The sequence below is a fragment of the Marmota monax genome, unplaced genomic scaffold (genome assembly GCF_021218885.2).
Source record: "Marmota monax isolate L192 unplaced genomic scaffold, Marmota_monax_Labrador192_F-V1.1 WCK01_AAM20220418_F8-fsc00022, whole genome shotgun sequence".
NCBI classification, from domain to species: Eukaryota; Metazoa; Chordata; class Mammalia; order Rodentia; family Sciuridae; genus Marmota; species Marmota monax.
Genome location: NW_026695215.1, coordinates 24,701,977 through 24,724,008, shown reverse-complemented (window position 1 = coordinate 24,724,008; position 22,032 = coordinate 24,701,977). Strand labels below are relative to the sequence as shown.

At 40.3% G+C, this 22,032-nt stretch overlaps 1 protein-coding gene across 1 annotated transcript in view; it reads left to right on the top strand.

Moving 5' to 3' along the window:
• The window catches only part of Col6a5 (collagen type VI alpha 5 chain), a 151,854-nt gene that overhangs the window by 75,404 nt on the left and 54,418 nt on the right, over positions 1-22,032 (top strand). Inside the window, exons 18-27 of the mRNA XM_046431946.2 lie at positions 5,993-6,055; positions 6,693-6,758; positions 7,161-7,214; positions 11,631-11,666; positions 12,176-12,238; positions 13,796-13,858; positions 15,178-15,240; positions 17,668-17,730; positions 20,269-20,319; positions 20,442-20,477. Of these exons, the coding sequence (XP_046287902.1) occupies positions 5,993-6,055; positions 6,693-6,758; positions 7,161-7,214; positions 11,631-11,666; positions 12,176-12,238; positions 13,796-13,858; positions 15,178-15,240; positions 17,668-17,730; positions 20,269-20,319; positions 20,442-20,477 (558 nt within the window). The remainder of the gene's footprint in view (positions 1-5,992; positions 6,056-6,692; positions 6,759-7,160; positions 7,215-11,630; positions 11,667-12,175; positions 12,239-13,795; positions 13,859-15,177; positions 15,241-17,667; positions 17,731-20,268; positions 20,320-20,441; positions 20,478-22,032) is intronic.

The window sequence follows — 22,032 nt, the reverse complement described above, 5'->3', positions numbered from 1 at the left end:
GGGATTTTGATTGGCATTGCATTAAACCTATAGAGAACTTTTGGTAATATCGCCATTTTGATGATGTTAGTTCTGCCTATCCATGAACAGGGTATATTTTTCCATCTTCTAAGATCTTCTTCTACTTCTCTTTTTAGGGTTTTGTAGTTTTCATTATATAAATCTTTCACCTCTCTTGTTAGGTTGATTCCCAAGTATTTTATTTTTTTTGAGGATATTGTGAATGGAGTGTTTTTCCTCATTTCCGTTTCAGAAGTTTTGTCGCTGATATACAGAAATGCCTTTGATTTATGCGTGTTGATTTTATATCCTGCCACTTTGCTGAATTCATTTATTAGTTCTAGTAGTTTTTTTGTAGACCCTTTTGGGTCTTCTAGGTATAGAATCATGTCATCTGCAAATAGTGATAATTTAAGTTCTTCCTTTCCTATTTTTATGCCTTTAATTTCTTTCGTCTGTCTAATTGCTCTGGCCAGTGTTTCGAGAACTATATTGAATAGAAGTGGTGATAGAGGGCATCCCTGTCTTGTTCCAGATTTTAGGGGGAATGCCTTCAATTTTTCTCCATTGAGAATGATGCTAGCCTGAGGCTTAGCATAGATAGCTTTTACAATGTCGAGGTAAGTTCCTGTTATCCCTAGTTTTTCTAATGTTTTGAACATAAAGGGATGCTGTACTTTGTCGAATGCTTTTTCTGCGTCTATTGAGATGATCATATGGTTCTTATTTTTAAGTCTATTGATGTGGTGAATAACATTTATTGATTTCCGTATATTGAACCATCCTTGCATCCCAGGGATGAATCCAACTTGATCATGGTGCACAATTTTTTTGATGTGCCTTTGTATCCGGTTCGCCAGAATTTTATTGAGGATTTTTGCATCTATGTTCATCAGAGATATTGGTCTGTAGTTTTCTTTCTTTGAGGTGTCTTTGTCTGGTTTCGGAATCAGGGTGATGTTGGCCTCATAGAATGAATTTGGCAGAGCTCCTTCTTTTTCTATTTCCTGAAATAACTTGAAAAGTATTGGTATTAATTCTTCCTTAAAGGTTTTGTAAAACTCCGCTGTATACCCATCCGGTCCTGGGCTTTTCTTGGTTGGAAGTCTTTTGATTGCTTCTTCTATTTCATCTATTGTTATTGGTCTGTTTAAGTTGTGAGTATCCTCCTGACTCAGTCTGGGCAAATCATATGACTTAAGGAATTTATCAATGTCTTCACTATCTTCTATTTTATTGGAATATAGGTTTTCAAAATAATTTCTAATTGTCTTCTGTATTTCTGTAGTGTCTGTTGTGATATTGCCTTTTTCATCCCGTATGTTAGTGATTTGAGTTCTCTCTCTTCTTCTCTTCGTTAGCATGGCTAAGGGTCTGTCGATCTTATTTATTTTTTCAAAGAACCAACTTTTAGTTTTGTTAATTTTTTCAATAGTTTCTTTTGTTTCAATTTCATTGATTTCCGCTCTGATTTTAATTATTTCTTGCCTTCTGCTACATTTGCTGTTGTTTTGCTCTTCCTTTTCTAGGGTTTTGAGATGTAGTGTGAGTTCGTTTATTTGTTGGTTTTTTCTTTTTTTGAGGAATGAACTCCAGGAAATGAATTTCCCTCTTAAAACTGCTTTCATTGTGTCCCATAGATTCCGATATGTTGTGTCTGTATTTTCATTTATCTCTAAGAATTTTTTGATTTCTTCCTTTATGTCTTCTGTAACCCATTGATCATTCAGTAACATATTGTTCATTTTCCATGTGATGTAGGATTTTTCCTTCCGTCTTTTATCATTGATTTCCAGTTTCATTCCATTATGATCAGATAAAATGCATGGTATTATCTCCACCCCTGTATATTTACTGAGGGTTGCCCTATGGCATAATATATGGTCTATTTTTGAGGAGGATCCATGTGCTGCTGAGAAAAAAGTATATCCACTTGATGATGGTTGATATATTCTATATATGTCAGTTAAGTCTAGGTTGTTGATTGTGATATTGAGTTCTATAGTTTCTTTATTCAGCTTTTGTTTGGAGGATCTGTCCAATTGTGAGAGAGGTGTGTTGAAGTCACCCATAATTATTGTGTTGTGGTCTATTTGATTCTTGAACTTGAGGAGAATTTGTTTTATGAACGTCGCAGCACCATTATTTGGTGCATAAATATTGATAATTGTTATGTCTTGCTGGTAAATGGTTCCTTTTAACAGTATATAATGTCCTTCCTTATCCCTTTTGATTAATTTAGTCTTGAAGTCAATTTTATTCGATATGAGGATGGCCACCCCTGCTTGCTTACGAGGACCGTGTGCATGGTATATTTTTTCCCAACCTTTCACCTTCAGCCTGTGTATGTCTTTTCCAATCAGATGTGTCTCCTGGAGGCAGCATATTGTTGGATTTGTTTTTTTAATCCATGTTACCAGCCTATGTCGCTTTATTGGAGAGTTTAAGCCATTAATGTTTAGAGTTACTATTGATATATGGTTTGTACTTCCAGCCATGTTTGATTATTTATCTTCTTTTTTTTTTTTTTTTTAATTTAGTTTGTTTCTCCATGGTTAGCTTTCCCCCCGCCCTCTGTCTTTATAGAGGCACTTCCCACTGATGGTTTTGGTTATTGTTTTTCATTTCTTCCTCGTGTAGTGTTTTGCTCAAGATGCTTTGCAATGCTGGTTTTCTGGCTGCAAATTCTTTTAGCTTTTGTTTATCATGAAAGATTTTTATTTCGTTATCGTACCTGAAGCTTAATTTTGCTGGATACAGAATTCTTGGTTGGCATCCATTGTCTTTCAGTGTTTGAAATACGTTGTTCCAGGATCTTCTCGCTTTCAGCGTCTGTGATGAAAAATCCGTTGTTAACCTTATTGGTTTACCCCTGAATGTAATCTGCCTCCTTTCTCTTGTAGCTTTTAGTATTTTCTCTTTGTTCTGTATATTGGATATCTTCATAACAATGTGTCTTGGCGTTGGTCTACTGTGATTTTGTGTGCTCGGTGTCCTGTATGCATCTACAATTTGTATATCCGTTTCCTTTTTTATTTCTGGAAAGTTTTCTGTAATTATTTCTTTCAGCAGGTTACTCATTCCCTTGGTTTGAATCTCTGTACCTTCTTCTATCCCGATGACTCGTAGGTTTGGTTTCTTTATGTTATCCCATATCTCTTGGATGTTTTTCTCGTGGTTTTTAACCAGCCTTTCTGAGTTGGCTAGGCTCTTTTCAAGATGATATATTTTGTCTTCATTATCTGATGTTCTGGCTTCTACTTGCTCCACTCTGTTAGTGATACTCTCAATTGAGTTTTTAATTTGGTTTATCGTTTCCTTCATTTCTAGAATTATTGTTTGGTTTTTTTTTATAATCTCAATCTCCTGATAAAGATGCTTAACTTCTTCTTTTATCTGTCTATGTAATTCATTTTCAAAGTGTTCTTTCACTGTTTGGATTTGCTGTCTCGTATCTTCTTTAAGGTTCCATTCCATCTGTCTAAGGTATTCCTTGAGATCTTTATATGACCATTTTTCTGCTGACTCTAGGTCCTCCTGAATATTTATGCTGTCCTTCATTGTTTGTACCCCTTTTCTTCCTTGCTTTTTTATGCTGCTCATGTTACTTCTTGTTCTGTTTGACTGCTGAGTTAATGTTTACTCTTATAGATTTATTTGATGCTTGGGAGGAAAGATATTAGAAGGGAAGGGAAGAAGTCACTAAAGAGAATGAGAGTAGGCAGGTAGAATTCAAGGAAGGGGGAATAAGAAGATTGAAAAGAAATGAAAAGACAAAAGAAACAAGAATAACAAAGATTAGATAATAAAGAAAGAAAGAAAAGACCGAAAAAAAAATTTTAACAAAAATAATAGTGATAATAAAAAATGAAAATTAAAATTAAAAAAAATAATAATAAAATTAAAAAAATTAAAAAAAATAGAAACATTGAAAAAAAATTAAAGAACAACAACAAATAAAAATTGAAAATGAAAGAAAAAGAAGAAAGAAAAAAAAAGAAAAAGAAAAGAAAAAAAAATGATAATAATAATAATAATAAATGCAGTCCTAGAGTTCTATTAACTTCTCTTCCAGTAGGTGGAGCTGTGCCCACTGGGCCAAGCTTCTCCTGTCAATAGGTGGGAACCATTCACTGTGCAGCAGCTCTTTCTCCTAGACTGGGCGGGTCTCCAATCCTGAGTGTCTAGGGCCTTGTCTTGTGTTTCCTCAAGCCAGGCCGTGCTCACCTGTGGCGCTCACCACAATACTGTCTACACGCCAGGTCTGCTGCTCCTGGGAGCCCTGTTTTCATGAACACCTGGGCTCACTCTCCCTGTTTGCCTCCCTCAGACCCTAAGTTTGTAGAGCTTGGGGCTGAGATCCCCCAGCGAATTTGCTTGCCCTCCTGTAGCCACGCCCCCGGTAGCTGGTGCAAGAGACCTCAGTTGTCAGCACTGGTGGGAGCGGTAGCCGGGAGTTCCGCGCCGCGAGTCCTGCGCCACTCCTGGTTCCCTCGGTCTGGTTATTGCGTTCACAGGAGAGCTGGGAGTGGCCCTTAAGGTTTCCCCGCTGTGTGGAGAGAGATGGCTAGGGGATTACACACCTGTCGCGCTGGTTTCACTGCAGTTATCTCTTCCGCCCATGACGCCATTTCTCTGCCATGGTGGTATCCCATGCAAATGGTGACCGTTTGTTCCCTTTGCCGGATGACCAATGCAACGGGTGGGTCCTGACTGTCTCTCCCAATCCCCGTTTCAGTCCTGTGGCCACTGCCTATGAAGGCTCGGTTGGCTTTTACCTCTGTAAGTTCCTAAGGGCCGGCCAATTATTTCAGCGGGATCGTTAGTGCTGAGTCACATGAAGCAGGCGAACCGGAGCTTAATTGCCTCCGATTCGGGCTCTGTGTGTGTGTTCTGAGGGGCCCAGCCTGTACACCCCAGATCCACGTCAGCTCAGCATTGCCTAGTGATCCTGAGCAAACAGCATTTAGACAGTTTACGGCTCCCTATGCCCTCACAGTTGAAGATGTCAGAGACTTGATCTCTCTGCACCTGCCACCATGTTACATCTCCTCAGTAATATTCATGTTGCCCTTACAGCTTCCTGGTATAAACAAGTTCTTGGGATTATACAAACTGCTGCTTCTGTTTCCAGTCCAGATTTCTAGAAATGAAACTCTGGGCTGCGCTGACAAGCGTCCGCGCTTGTCTGCGACCGTAGCAGAGCCGCCCTGGCAAGCGTCCGCGCTTGTCTGCGACCGTAGCAGAGCCGCCCTGGCCTCCGCAGCTCTTCAGCCCGGTGCCAGGCCCCAGGGGCCCAAGCGGCTGCCGCCGCGCCTCTCCGTCCCCCTCCTCCGGAGCACTCCCCTGGCAGGGGGGTGCAGAACGACCCCAGAGCAGGCTCTGCCCGAAGGTGCAGCGGCGAACAGGCCACAGAGACGCTCGAGGCTGCAGTCCAGCCTTCGGAGGACAGGGCTCGGCACGCAGCCCAGCTGCAACCTCTAGGTGCGGCTGCCGGACAGTGTATACAGAGCCATCAAGACAGCAAGCAGAAAGCAAATGGCCCCTATGGAAGTTTTCAGCGGGAAATTTGAATATAGATGTCAGAAGTTGCTAGATGGACAAGATGTCCGGTATAGTAGCCACCAGCCACATGGGATTAAATTTAAATTAATTAAAATTAAAAATTCCACTTGCCACTTTTCAGGTGTTCAATAGCTACCTGGCTAGTAGCTACATAATGAACAGTGCAGATACAGAATATTACCTGCACTGCAGAGAGTCTTTAGTCCTATGCTAGTCCTCTAGATGCTTTTCACAACAAATATTCTGACCATAGGCTTAAAAATGAACTTGAGAAGCCTGCAGGAACCTGGTTGAGATAGAAGAACATGGAGCGTTTTATATGGCGGATTACCCTCTCCACCACACCACACACTGCTTGACATTTAACATCATTATAAATGTCTCCTACAAGCTAACACAGAAGCTGGTTTTATTTTATATTTTTCAGGGCAGCCCAGGTTCCAGAGGTCCCCCTGGGGGAGATGGAGAGAAGGGCTTCCCAGGGGATCCTGTAAGTTCCTAAAGTCCAGTGGCTTCTGAATTGTCTGATTCCTCCCCAGATCCATCTCTTTTCCCTTTGTGTCTCCTGCTAACCTATAGGCAAATGCTTGTCTTAGGAGTGGGGTGGTAGGTGTTGACTGAGGCTTCTTTGGGAAAAATTCATCCTTGACTGATCTGGCCTGATTATTTGAAAGGTTCAGATCTGGAAACTAAACTTCTATCTTAGGAATCCTTTTGATATGTCGAGACTTTCAGTTTCCTTTGGAGAGACGTTTCCATAGTGTTGTGTGTTGGACTACTAATCTTGCTGACCTGTAGTCTCCCTATTTGTAGATTCCATTATAGGAGAATCTTATTATGCTTTTGAGGGAATGGTCTAAGAATGTTTGGACCAGGGTATCAGAGAGACTGCCATTACAGGGGAAATCACTATATAGTAAGGACTCTTATGATTCTTCATTTATCACTACGTTTCCTTCAAACTGGGGAAATGTTGTTTGCATACTTTAAAAAAAAATCCTGAGTTTCAAATTGGAGAATTTTCTCACACTTCTCATCCCTTAACCTTAGTAGTTTTACATCATACCATTTTGGGTGAGGAAGCTGATATTTTTGGATTCTAACTTACTTTTAAAATCTTCTTCTAGGGTAATCCAGGCCGAAACAGTAACATCAAAGGAAGAAAGGGCTCCAAAGGAGAACAAGGGAGACAAGTAATTGGATCTATTTTACATATATGAGTTGGTTAATGTCATTATTGAGCTAAGCAAAATTAGTAAAATGCATAACCCTACTGTAATTGAACACATATATCTATGTTTAAAGGGGCCTTATTTTATTAAAATAAGCCATATTCATGGCAGGTTACATTTTTACGGGAAAATTATTAAGTTTCTGGCTAGTGTTGTCATTTGGGAAAATTTGGAGTAGCAGGATGTGTTCCTGTACCTTTTTCTTCCTTAATGACTATCTAACCAGCAGCATTAATATAAAGAATGATTCTAGCATGACATTCTCATTTTGCTGTTTTAATAATATTTGATGATTATTGCTGATACCTCTAAATACTCAGAATCTTTTGCCTTATGATCTTGGGGGAATTATTGTGTTTTTAGGGTACAACTGGGCAGAAGGGGGCACAAGGAAGTCCTAGTTCCAGAGGAAGCCGGGTAAGTGTTTCTGCAGACACTTATTTTCCCTCCTATCCTTTGGAAGTTCCATAGAGGCTTTCAAGTTATTTGTTGCTACAGAGTCATCTGATTCCAGGGACCATACATTTGCAGGGGTTCTAACTCTTGGCACTGTTGACATTTGGGGCCAGACAATGCTTTGTGGGGGCCCTAGACATTGGGGGTATTTTGCAACATTTCTGATCTCTACCCACTGCATGTCAGTAGCACCACCCCAAACCCCTCTCTGTTTGTGACATCCAGAAATTACGTCAGATATTATCATATGTCTGTGGAGATATTGTGGGGGGTGGGAATGGGAGTCAAAAATCTCCCCAGGTGAGAAACCATGTGATAGAGTCCGCCTTTCCCTTTCCACCTTCCAGATGCTTTTGAATATCTTTGAAGAGAGTTGATCACTTGAGCATAAATGCCCTCCCCTAGCATCTGAGCATCTGTGAGCTATGTCAGAATAGTGTGAATTTGGGAGATTACATACTTTCTCTTTACATGTTGCCAATGGAAAAGAGGAATCACAAATAAATTCTTCTTGAATGGACCAAAACACTGGTGATTAGGGTCAACTCTGGGGCCACCTTAATGTCCTAGGGTAACTTGATAGCATTCACATGATATCAAGCCTATCACAGCAAAAACAGGGCCGTTAGATTTCCTGATATTTGAAAAGAACAACCAAGAAATCACCTTTCCCGCTGTGAATTGCTAAAGTTAGGGACGATATTTGTAATGTCAGAAACTCCTCTGTCTCGTGCTCAGTGTGGACATCATGAAAAGAGAATAATGGGCAAAGTTCTTGGTTTTGGCAGAGTCTTGTGCAAGAGGGAACTGAACATATTTGGCTTTCTTTTCTATTATAAATTTGGAATTTTTTCATCTTTTACGTGGGCTGCTGCTTGCTCGCCCTTCTTTCTAGGATACGTAGTGGAGATAGTTTTCTGCCGCCTCTTGCCTTTGTTGATCATTTTTTAAAAAAATGTTTAATTATTTATTTCTCTGTGGTGCTGAGGATCAAACCCAGTGCCTCACATGTGCTAGGCAAGTGCTCTACCACTGAACTACAGCCCCAGCCCCTCTTTTGTTGATCTTGAATCATGTTGAGGAAGGGAAAGGATGTGAAATCCAATGACTGAGGCTTCCCAGTGCTTCTGGGGACATTCTTTGGGACTTTGCCCTTTTTTCCATATAAGAGAATTCAAATCTAATAAGAGGAAGCAGTAAAGAAGCAAGATCAGATAAATGTTATAAATTAAATTTTTTTGTTTTTTTTGGGCTGGGCATGTGGCTCAAGTGGTAGCGCGCTCACCTGGCATGCGTGCGGCCCGGGTTCGATCCTCAGCACCACATACAAACAAAGATGTTGTGTCTGCCAAAAACTAAAAAATAAATATAAAAAATTCTCTCTGTCTGTGTCTCTCTCTCTCTCTCACCTCTCTCTTTAAAAAAATTTTTTTTTTAAATTCTACACAAATAGAGCACAATTTTCATTTTTATGGTTGTACATGATGTAGGGTCACAGCATTTGTGCAATCACACCTATGCATAGGGGTAATAATGTCCATCTCATTCCACCATCTCCCCCTACACACTCCCTGCCTTGCCCTCCCTCCCCTCTGCTCAATCTAAAGTTCCTCTGTTCTGCCCCTCTTGGGTCAACATCCACTTATCAGAGAAACCATTCGGCCTTTGGGTTTTTGGGATTGGCTTACTTCCACTTAGCATGATATTCTCCAACTCCGTCCATTTACCTGTAGATGCCATGATTTCTTTCTTCTTTAAGACTGAGTAATATTCTATTGTGAACATATACCACAGTTTCTTTATCCATTCATCTACTGAGGGGCATCCAGGCTGATTCCATAGTTTAGCTATTGTGAATTAAGCTGCTATAAACATTGAGGTGGCTGCATCATTGTAGCATGCTGCTTTTAAGTCCTTTGGGTATAACCCTAGAAATGGGATAGCTGGGTCAAATGGTGGTTCCATTCCAAGTTTTTTAAGGTGTCTCTATACTGCTTTCCAAAATGGTTGTACCATTTTGCAATCCCACCAGCAATGAATCAGTGTACCTTTTCCCCCACATCCTTGCCAGCACTTATTGATGCTTGATTTTTTGATAATTGCCATTCTGACTGGAGTAAGAGGAAATCTTAGAGTAGTTGATTGCATTTCTCTAATTGCTAGTGATGTTGAACATTTTTCATAAATTTGTTGATCACTTGTATATCTTCTTCTCTGAAGTGTCTGCTCATTTCCTTAAACCATTTATTGTTTAGATTATTATTATTTTTTAGGTTAAGATTTTAAAGATAAATATTTGTTATTGGCTTAAGAGAAAATACTTTCAGTTTGAAGGAGCTTTACAACTGATACATTAATCAGGCACTTTTAAAAAAGAGGTGCTGGGGTAGGGTAGGGGTCATCCTTGGATAGGCTAGTCAATGACTTTTAAGTCACTCTAAGGACTGGAGGTTCTCAGTCCCCTCCTCCTCTTTTACCCAACTTTCCTGCTGATTGGCTCCCTTATGACTTCTTTTCTTTAGAATTAAATAATGCAGTGTTGACTTAGAAACACATGAAGCTTTTTGACCCTCTTCACCACCTTTCCAACGAAGGCCAGAATTCTGCACTAGAGTCAGAGCCCCTTAAGCGATGTCAGATTCTGAACTACACAACTAGACTCCAGACGTTACCTCCTGCATGACAGAATTTCAACTTGTATAGATTAAATGTAGCGTCAGCTGTCACTACAACTATGGATCAGCTCACTGGAACATACACTTAAAAAAAAAAAGAAAAAAAATACACTTGAATGTGTATTCCAGTCCTGTTACCTTTTGCCTGCCACACAGGAAGAATCCTTACAAATATTATATTTATCCTGTGTTTTGTACCAGGTCCATCAATTTCAAATATTAATTTGCTTAAGCCTGATACTATGTCCATGAGGCAGATAACTATTGTTATATCCATATTACAGATGAGAACATCAAGGAGCTTTAGGCAATTTGCCCAAAGTTACAACAGCTAATAAGTGGCAGAACTGGAATTTGCACTCAGATGTCTTACTTTAGAGACTGGGGCCCCAGGCCACCCCGGCCACCCGGGGTGAGGTTCATTGTGTAGGTGTCTTGTGTCACACAGGCTTAAAGAGTAGAGCTCAGCTCAAGACTACCTGACTTCTAGGGCTGTGTCTCTGACTCAGGATAGTGGTGGGCAGTACTCACTGTTACATGCAACAAACATTATTTTATCATTGCTTTTTAATGGAGACAGAATTGAGAAATCATAGAAAGAGTAGCCTCTATCTCTAGTCACATCCAGCTACAAACAGCCGATAAGTTACCCTGGGCAACTTCTCCTAAAGTGCATTTGCATTTTAAAAGGAGAGTACCTTGAATCAAAGGGCAGAACCTTAATGGAAAAGTTCTAGCCATTTGTCAGACTGGTGGAGATGGTATTTGGGCAGGGTGTTTATTCTAAGAAACTTCAGGTAGTGGGCAGTTGAAAGGAAATGGCAGTATTGAAATAATTTCCATGCCACAAATGAATTAATAGAGTTGTTTTAAGTATTTGTCTTGTACCTAAAGGAATCATAAGTTTATCTTGGCACAAAGTGAATGGGAGGTCGAGAAGGTTCCACAGTTCTCTTAAAGGTGTGGGGATTGTGGTGGTGTGAGTGGGCAGATTTTTATTGTATTTTAAGGGAAAAGAAATAGGGGTCTGGGACCTAAATCATCTGGCTTGGTCACCTCTGGGAAGGGGAAGTGATGCCCCTAGGTGGCTACTCTGGTAAGGAGCAGACAGGTGGGGCTTGAGGGATCAGCCTGGCTATTCTCTGGTGAACCTGGTGGTAACATCTGGACCATCACAGAGTGCAGGGGATGCTGTCAGCCACTTTCTTTCTGTAGAATCCCATAGAGGCAAACTTTAGGGGCCCATAGGAAATCCCTATGTCCAGAAGCTTCACTCTTTGCTGAGGTATATTTAGAAGCCCAAGGCAGAGAGACAGATATGACATTCTTGTTCTCTGTGGGGAATTCATATAGAGTGCTTTGTGGGTTTTCCGGAGAGGCAGTATTAGAAGATAATTTCTTTGGGGGTGATTTGATTCTTCAAACAGCCTCCTGAGTATTAATTACCAACATAATATTAAGGTCAGAGGTCCTCAGACTGGCGGCTGATCTGTGATGACATTTAGATTAGTTTGCAATCGATCCCCCAAATGTTGATCTGTAATGAAGCACCCAGTGTGAAATCTTGTGTATGGAAAGTGCCTCAGGGAAGTCCTTTTTGTGAGCTGTTCACTACTTATGTCCATCAGGGAGTGAGAGAGACTGGTTGCCCATAGAAGCCCCTCCATCCAGACACACTGACAATTTGTCTGTTCTGTTCCAGGGACTGGAAGGCCGAAGGGGATCCCCAGGTGCTCCGGTAAGTACCCTTTATTTCCTGTCTTCTATGGTAGAGGGGACCAAGAACATTTCTCCCTATGCAGATGGTGCTGGGATAAATGAATATTTGACAACGGTGCTGTGGGAAGTGCCCAGCACTGAATGTGATCCCCACCAACAAGTGGGAAACACAACCAATAATTCAACTTCCAAAAAACAGGATAGGCCTGATCAAGGGCAAAACCTTCACAGATGCCTTGCGGATAAGAATTCTCACACAATTCCAAGTGCTGTGAATTTGACTGATTTGCATGTGCATTTGGGAATTAATGTACATGAGAGTGAAATTCTTTATAAAAATAAGAAAGAAGTTTGGGTTCATTCCTTGGGCAATCTGGAAGAACAAAATCCTAGGCAAAGTAGGGGGTAAGCCACTAGTCAAATAATATAGTACCTATGTCCTACCTATGTCCTACATACCATAAAGAAAAAATCTATATGGAAACTCATGTGGAGAAAATCTTAATGCTGGAAACTCTTGTCCAACAGGGAGAACCAGGAAATCCTGGACCTCAAGGTATTCAGGGAGCTGATGGATTACAAGGTTCACAGGTATGTTGGAATACTCCATTAATGTGGTTATTCTGATGGGAAGAACTGGATAGTTCTGTGAAAATAAGTAATTGAGAAATTTTTACTCTGTACCCCCACCATATTAATTATTTCTCATCCTGGGCAGTGATTTTGGGATTTGGGACCACCGAACCTACTTCAACATTTGCAGTTCACAACTAAGCTTTTTATAAGAAGAAAGGTGTGTTCACCTGGTATCATGTCGGGGTGTTTGTAATAGTGAATGCTGGATACCTTAATATTATATTGGTAATTAATATTGATATCAATCAATTGGTTTTCTATAATTGAAATCCTGCATATAGACTCCAATAAAGGAAAGTTAGCTAGAAGTCTGAAACTGTTATTCAGAGTACCTGAAGCTAAATACACAGGGAACATCACTTCTAGATTATGGCTGAGCTTTATGGGAGCCATTTACATTTCTTCATGGTCTTATCATTAGTAATAAGGGCGTTAAAAATTAGAGCAACTGTTTTGCTCTCTTCCATGTCAGAAAGAAGCCGTGGTCATCCCTAGAGTATGGCTTTGTAACACATGGGTATTTAGTCACCTTATGGAGTCCACCTTGTATGGGGCCCCCTTTAAGCTTGGACAGATCTGGGTGGATGTTCCTATTCTAAGGTCTCATTTTTCTTCTAGGAAGTTCCCGATTGTTAGTACCAACCTGGAATTTGGTATTCTCTTGAGTGTTTCTGGAGTCCCTGAAACAAGCCACGAGCCAGCAGGTTCTGGATTGAGTGATAACAGAATCAGTCTAGACCCATTCATAAGCTTTAGGGTGCAGGAGTTGTGTGACAATTACCTGCAACTCCACCCAGTGGCTCCTGGGCAGCCGGGGACTGCTTCCAGCTGGTATTTTGATAATGAGGAACATTATTTTTGGTTTTCTTTTTCTATGTGAGAGAACTATATGAGAACCATGCATCTAATGGCAAATAGGTCAGAAAAATATACTTTGATTCCTCTGACAGGAGTTTGCTGCTAAAAGGTGTCTTAGTGCTAACTTCAAACTACTTTGCTCTCTATTTCACACACTGTTAAGCATGTAGGGCCAGGGAACCATCAGAGGAACCTATTTGTTGTTTGTGTCTTTCTTTTTATATGGGTTTTCTTTCTCCTCTTTGGTTTATTTTTATTTCTCCCTGCAGGAGAAGGATGAGGGTCTTATGCTCAGGGAAGGAATTCTATAATAAGATCTGTATCACTGAGTCTGGGCCTGTCCTCCGTGACTCTCCTAATACAGGCTTAATCTCATAGTTAGAAGCCTTCTTGAGGGGTTGGATCATTGCTTTTCCTCTGTGGGGGGTGCTTCAAAAGCACTCACCAAGAAAGTGAGCTTTGGGGCTGGAGTTGTAGCTCAGTGGTAAAGTGCTTTCCTAACGCATGTGAGTTTCTGGGATTGATCCTCAGCACTACGTAAAAATAAATAAATAAAATAAAGGTATTGTGCCCATCTACAACTAAAAATAATATTTTTTAAAAAGAGAGTTTTATTGACATCATTGCCTTGTATTTCTTTTGTTACCACAAAAGGGGTCAAGTGGAAATCCAGGCAGGAAAGGAGATAAAGGAAGCCAGGGGCACAAAGGACCTCAGGTGAGTGACTGAGACATTATGATCAATGGCTCCAACCTTTTCCTCTTACTGCAAAACATCTTCATATATTGTTTATTTTTAAATTATCTACATACGGATTATTTCACTTTTGCATTACTGTGGGTCAGATTTTTAGTGCAGCTCAGGTTACTTACATCTAAGTCACGCCTCTTTTTCCTTCATGAGGTTTAACTCAGTACAGACCCACTTCATCAGCCTAAAGAAAGCATTCTGCAGGCCGGGTGTGGTAACCATGCCTGTAGTCCCAGCAGCTTCGGAGACTGAGGCAGGAGGATCGTGAGTTCAAAGCCAGCCTCAACAAAAGTGAGGCACTAAGCAACTCAGTGGGACTCTGTCTCTAAATAAAATACAAAATAGGGCAAGGGATGGGGCTCAGTAGTCAAGTGCTCCTGAGTACAATTCCTGGTAACAACCCTGCCACCCAAAGAAAGCATTGGCAGAATATAAATATGCTGAACCATGAACATTACCTCCCAAACCTGATGCATTATTCTACTATATTTTTCTACTTTCTCTAACTTCTAAAAATCATCTGTGCCATGCACATGTCTCCTTTGAGCTTAGATATTTAAACTTGAATGCGAGTGATTCCTTGCTGCTCCAATCTCTCTGATTCCTAAATCCAGCTCTTAAAGTTACCCACTGAATCTGCTTGTTTCCTGAGTAACAAGAGCTTAGATAGTGAGGAGTGTGTGTGAGACAGTATCTGAATCTGTCCAGTTCTTAAGCTCAGACAGCAAGAGTTCAGAGGATAAGGGATGCCGGTATTTGCTCAGTCATCTTCCTGCAGGGTGTGTGAAAGACCCTTTTGCCCATTTTTAGATTGGAATGGGCAAATACATACATATATATATATATATATATATATATATATATATATATATATATATATATATATATACTGCAATATATCCTGCATGCCATTGTGGGTGTGCACACAGGGACATGCATACAGGCAGCAGCAAAGTGGCCTGTTCTGATAAAATCAGTGCATTGTAGCATCTCCCATGTTTGGAAATAATGTTTGTTGAGTCAGTAGTGACTTTCTCTCTCTCTCTAAGACCTCATATGGACTAGTGATGACCCAGCAGATGCAGACCTGTGGTCCTCTAAGTAGGATTGGGCCTTGAGTCATCTGTTCAGCCCAGATGCCTTCCTCTCCTGGGTGGCTACACCTCTTGTTAAGGAGGCATCAAGGGGCTGCTGGGAATGACATGAAGAAAAGTGAAACACTTCTAATGGGTTTTCTAAGAATGGCTGTGGTCTTAACTTTTGCATCTCTCCCCTTTTCTTTTCAGGGTTCTTCTGGGCTAGTGGGACCTAAAGGGAGTATTGGACGACCTGGACTTACGGGGAGAAAGGTAAATGTTGTTTCTTATGGTTTTCAAGCGCTAAGAGCAAAAGTACATGCCTCCTTTCTCTGATTTTATGCTCATTTCCCATGTGATGAATCCAAGCACCACCAGCATCTGCTAATCTGTTCTTTTCTTTACAACTGCTCACCTCTCCCTTTACTAGGAGAGAGAGTGATCTTGCCCATCTTGAAACAAAGCTGAGAACTCTTCTCAACTCCATAATTTCTTGAAAGCAGAACGTGTGCTTGGTGGCTGAGTCAGGTTGGGTGGGGGACATCAGAACTCAAGTCTGTTCCTGTAGGTTGTCCTCTAAACTCAATCTACCATGCCAGGTGGCTCTGTTGGAGATGGTCAGAGAAAGTTATTTGCCTCATCAGAATCTCACTCCCCTGCTTAAAACCATCCATCAGGTCCCTCACTGGGTCACCTTCAGGGGCCTGGATCTGTACCGTCATACAGGGCCTGAGATGGGCCCCTGCTTGATTTAAGGCTGTACTCAATCCTGGAAATGCTTAATTTCTGAGCAAAGGGTCTGTTTTCCTTTTACACTGAGCCCAGCAAACTATGTCGCCAGAGTTCTCTTCCCCATGACCCTTGGGAAAATCTTCAAAGCTTAAGGTAGTAATAAGATAAATAAGTCCTGGGGAGCTGACATAAGCATTTTGGCTTATAGTTCATGGTACTGTATTGTATAACTGAAATTTTGCTAAGAGAATAGATCTTCAATGTTCTCACATTTAAGAAAGAGTGGTAAAAAAGAAAGAGTGGTAACGTCACTGGAAGAGGGGAACTCAACTCAGGACTAGAGGGATGCTTGACTGTGAAGGAAAGAATTTCAGCATCTGTGGGCAAAGGTGCAGAGATTTATTTAGGAAAGCAATAGTAGACACTCAAAGGAGAATGCAGACCATCTTGAGAGTAAGAGGTGATGCTTTTGGGGTTTTCTAGTGCTTCTTTTAAAGGAAACTTGGTGAGGTGTGGGTGTGGGAAGGTATGTGAGGATGACGTTTGCAGGATCCTTAGGTTGGTGTGGTCTCTGTTATCTGATGGGTAGATAATGCTGTCAGGCCCCCAATGTTATTGGTTTCTTAAAATATCCTCTATTAACTTACTCTATTTATTGGTGCACAAATTAACAGCATGAAAAGTAATTATCCCAGGTGAGTGAACTTAGAACCTTTAAGATTTCCCAGATATTTGGGAGTAAAAAGCCTGGAATAGCTTGTGGTACTTTAAATTAAAATTGTATTTCCTTGTTCTTTCTTTATGTCTCCTTTCTACCTAGTTTCCTGATCTCCTCTATCCTTCCTCAGTAATAAACTGAGGCAGTAGATGTGTTAACTAATGTGATGTGGGTCATAATTTTGTAATATGTGTATGTATCATAGCATCATATTATATACCTTAAACCTACACAGTTTTGTCAATTACCTCAATAAAGCTTCAGGGGGTGAGGGAGCAGCTTACGAGACCCCTTGCTATTTACCCTGTTTAGTTGAAAGCTGTTGCTCATCTTTCTCTGGTGAGTCTGTCCTGGCCTCTCTCCACCTTTGATTTTTTCTATCTAGCTTCTGACCTTTTACTATCTGAGTCTGGCTTATTTAGTTCAACACGATGCTCTCCAATTCCATCCATTTTTCTGAAAATGACAGAATTTCATTCTTTATGACAGAATGAAACTCCATTGTGTGTATATATACCACATTTTCTTTATCCATCCATCTGTGGACAGACACCTAGACTGGTTCCCTAACTTGGCTATTGTGAGTTGTCCTGCTATAAACATCGGGTATTCATGTATCACTATAGGATGCTCACTTTAGTTCTTTAGGGTAAATACCAAGGGGTCATATGATGGTTTCATTCCCAGTCTTTTGATTTCCATAGTGGTTGTGCTAAATTACACTCCCACCAACAGCATATAAGAGTTCCTCTTCCTGATAGCCCACCTACGTGCTAGAACTTGTGATTTGTATTTCATTTTTTTTTTTTTGGCACCAGGTATTGAACCCAGAAGTGCTTAACCACTAAGAGCCCAATTCTCTTTTCAACCAGACAACCTGCCCTTGGTGAGGGCAGGACCATATTTATCATGTTCAGTGGTTTATTTTCCAGGACATTAAGCAATTGTTGGATGAGCAGATGCCTCAGTAAACAAATCAACTTTCCCTGGAGTTCATTTTCTACTCTTTGCTTCTCCTTCAGTTCTTTCATGAACACTGGGAAAGCAGTAACTTGAGTCGAGCTCTGGTCTGTGCTTGATATTTTTTGCTTTCCTTTGGGAAGATCATTACTTGTACATGTCCCCCTGCTGAGCACTGGCCCCCCCTCCTCACTGGGAGCCTTGAGTCCCCACATCCAGGACAGAACATCCTTTGGTGGGAGCTAGGTTTGATTGTACTAATCTGAAGCTCTTCTTGTCTCATTGACTAGGGAGAACCTGGAGAACTTGGAGTTCCAGGGCCAGTGGGGCCAGCTGGACAGCGGGGAAAACAGGTATGAAATTTGAAATCCTTCCCCTCCCAATTTCAAGTGCTAAGTTCTGAGGTAAGGAGAAGGGGGCTGACACTATTGGCACAAGCATCTGTGGTATGGAAGGTACTTAGGCATCTGGGAAGATGTGGGGGCATTTCTCCAATATCCTACCCCCCCCCACCCCTGGCTGGTCTATCTGTTAAAGTGAGGGAGAATAACAAGGGGGAGGCATAGAGGATAATGAATGAATTAGAATAGGGCATTGCAGTATTTTAGCAGCCAGTATGGCCATGTAGATACATATTGTTGAACAACAAAACTTCCCCTTTCTCTCCTTGTGAAACTCTAGGGCAACAACAGGAGATAGGGGAGTAGGGCCAAGAAAGAGAGCATCACCTTTTCAGGTTTATGCTCTCTCCTAAGTGGCTCTGGTTGTACCCAAATCTCAGCCCTTGGAACACCAAATATTAGGACAATTATTTCACTCCTTTTTTAAAAAAAGAACATTTTTATTATAAACATTATGTGTACATATTGTAGAAAATTTGCCAAGTGTATTATTGACCACAGCTTAGATGCAGAATCAACCTAAATGTCCAAGTGAATGCATAAAGAAACATTGCACACACACACACACACACACACACGATTCCACTTTAAATAAAAGAAGGAAATCCTGTCATTTGTGTATGAAAACATGGATGAACTTGGATGACATTATGAGCAATGAAATAAATAAGCCAGGCATAGAAAGGAAAATACTGTACCACACAATCTCACTTATATGTGAAATGTAAAAAAGGCAAACTCAGAGACAGAGTAAATTGATGGTTCTCAGAGGCTGAGGGGTCGGGGACTGGGGTGATGTTGGTCAAAGGAGACCACATTTCAGACAGGAGGAATAAGTTCAAGAGATGTGTTGTACATCATGATGACTATAGTAAATCATAATGTATTGTGTTTTTGAAAATAGGAAGGAAGGAAAGAAAGGAGAGTATGAGGGAGGGAGGGAGGGGAAGGAATTAACAAATAACCACAGAGCTAGGAGCTCACAGAGAAATGAATATAAGGACACAGTAAGTTCCTGGCCTGTTGCCATGTCCCACAGTCCACTGTCTCTACAAAGGCTTCCAGTCTTCCTTCATGGAAGTTTTTATCCATAAAAATAAATCAGAATGCTTGTAGAAATGGTCTGGCTTCTTCAGTCTTCAAAGTGCCTTTTCATGATCTAATTTGAAAACATGAATATTCAAAAAGGAAAAAAAAAGAAAAGAAAGGGGAGGGGGGATAGTAGGGGATAGGAAAGGTAGCAGAATACAACAGTTACTAATAGGGCATTATGTAAAAATGTGGATGTGTAACCGATGTGATTCTGCAATCTGTATTTCGGGTAAACATGGGAGTTCATAACCCACTTGAATCTAATGTATGAAATATGATATGTCAAGAGCTTTGTAATGTTTTGAACAACCAATAAAAAAAAAGAAAAGAAAAAAAGAAATGAAATTTACCAAGCTTAAAAATGGGCAAAGGATATGAAATTAAAAATTATCTACCATCTCATCATTTTGAGATATTTTTATTAATATTCTGGAAATAGCAAAAAATAAAAATAAAAAAGAAGAAAGAAAATCACTTTATTTTCCCTTCTTAATAATGTATCATGAGCATTCCTTCCTAGTCTTGACAAGTTGCTACATTTTTCTCTCAATGACACTTAACTTTTCAAATATTCTACCTTAGTTTATTTGCCCAATCTCTTATTATTAGAAATTTAGTTTTATTTCAGGTTTTCACTATCCTAAATAACACACCAATGAATATTATTATACCTAACTAAAAATTTGGACAAATGCAATGTGTGTGTGTGTGTGTTATTATTTTTTTGCCATGCTGGGGATCGAACCCAGGGTCTAGTGCTTGCTAGGCAAGTGCTCTACCACTGAGCCGTATCCCTGCTCCATCTTCTACATAGAAGTTTCTAGAATTTGTATAGTTGGGTCAAAGAGTATGTACATGTTTAATTAGGCTTTGAATTCTACTTGTCTATGCCATTAGGAAAATTCAAACAATACATAGGTCCAAGTGCAGGAGAGTGTTTGGTTTAGGCCCTCACACCAACATAGATATTTAACTTTGTTTTCCCATCTTTACCATTGACACAAATGCTATCTGTTCAATTGCGTTTATTTGGTTCCTAGTGGGGATAAACACATTTTCCCTGTATATCTATTTGCCATTTAGCATCATTCTTTGGGTGATTCCTCACCTATATTCATTGGACCAACTCCTAAGTTTCCAATCAAGAAATGGCCACTGGATCTGAGTCCTGAACAACCATCCTTCTGTTTCCTGCACTGGTTAGAGTGGAGATGGCCGAAGAAGAACCAGGGCATACCTCAGGAACTGAGGGAAACCTAGCAACACACATGTTCCCAGGGTTCAGGGTCACCAAGCAGGCCCCCTCCACCTGGAGGTCCACAGTGCTTCTCTACTGGTATCGGGTACAATTAGTTTTTTTCAACTCTGAGAAACTGAAATGATTTGGTGTGTTTACAGGGAGATTATGGCGTCCCAGGTTATGGTAATAAGGGACAAAAAGGAGTAAAGGTAAGTATGGAAAACAACTCTTTTTAAAAAATTGATAAATCAAGCCTAAATAATAACAGAAGAAATAACCCTACGGAGGAAGTGGTATGCTGATTTATTTGTTTTCTGCTGAAAAATTACAGGGTCCAAGAGGATTCCCTGGAGATATAGGGCAGAAGGTACTGCGCACATGAACTTCTTTTGTAATTATCGTGATCTTAACCTTCTGGAGAGTTAAGGTTGTAGGTCTGAATGTAATGGGAAGGTGGGGGCTGGGTGGGAGCAGTGCAGTTGTTTCTCCCAGAGCTTTATGACTCCTATGAATCTTTGTATTGGAAAAGATAGTCCTGTCCTTCATTGCCTGAGGTCCCACACCTTGAAACTCCACCTACAGGTATCCTTTGTACTTTAGTTCTTCCTTCTTTTCTTGATTTCTCTGCCTTTGTTATCTCATTCACTACCTTGGCTATTACTACTTGTCCTTCATTATTGCAACCTTTGTTTCCTCTTGGCTGAAAGATGACAATAGTTTTCTCATCGATCTTTTTTAAAATTTATTTATTCATTTATTTTTGCATTACGATTAGAATAGAGGACACAGAGATCTAACCCACAAAATTACAACTACCTTATATTAGACAAAGGTGCCAAAAGCATGCAATGGAGGAAGGATAGCATCTTCAACAAATGGTCCTGGGAAAACTGGAAATCCATATGCAACAAAATGAAACTGAATCCCTTTCTCTCGCCATGCACAAAAGTTAACTCAAAATGGATCAAGGAGCTAGGAATCAAACCAGAGACTCTGCGTCTAATAAAAGAAAAAGTAGGCCCCAATCTCCATCACGTGGGGCTAGGCCCCAACTTCCTTGATAAGACGCCTATAGCACAAGAATTAAAACCAAGAATCAACACATGGGATGGATTCAAACTAAAAGGTTTTTCTCAGCCAAAGAAATAATATGTGAGGTTAATAGGGAGCCTATGTCCTGGGAACAAATTTTTACCCCTCACACATCAGATAGAGCTCTAATCTCTAGAGTATATAAAGAGCTCAACAAGATAAGCACCAAATAAACAAACAATCCAATCAATAAACAGGCCAAGGACCTGAACAGACACTTATCAGAAGAGGATGTACAATCAATCAACAAATATATGAAAAATTGCTCATCATCTATAGCAATCAGAGAAATGCAAATTAAAGCTACTCTAAGAGACCATCTCATTGATCTTTGATCTTTTGTTTTGATCTTTTCCCTGCTTCTGTTGGTCCCAAATACTACAGTCACTGGATTTTCCCCAAAGCATAGCCTCACTCTGCTGCTTCTTTTCTTTTTCTTTCTTTCCTTTTTTTATTGGTACCAGGGGTTGAACTCAGGGGCACTCCACTACTGAGCCACATCCTCAGCCTTTATTATTTTTTATTTTGAGACAGGATTTCACTAAGTTGCTGAGGCTGACTTTAAACTTGTGATTCTCGTAGTGCTGGGTTTACAGGCATGTGCCTGGCTTGTTATGTTACTTTCTTGATCAGACCTCTTCTAGAATTCCTCCTTGACTGTTAGATTGAAGATGGGTCTTCTATTTCATCCAAAGTAGCTCACATTTTATGAAAATGCACAGTGATTCTGTATTAAGATTTTCTATTTCAAAAAAAAGTGTTCAGAACCGTGTTTTCCAAATAGTTGGTGCTCAGATCAAAATGCAAGATATAGGTTAAAAAATAGAATA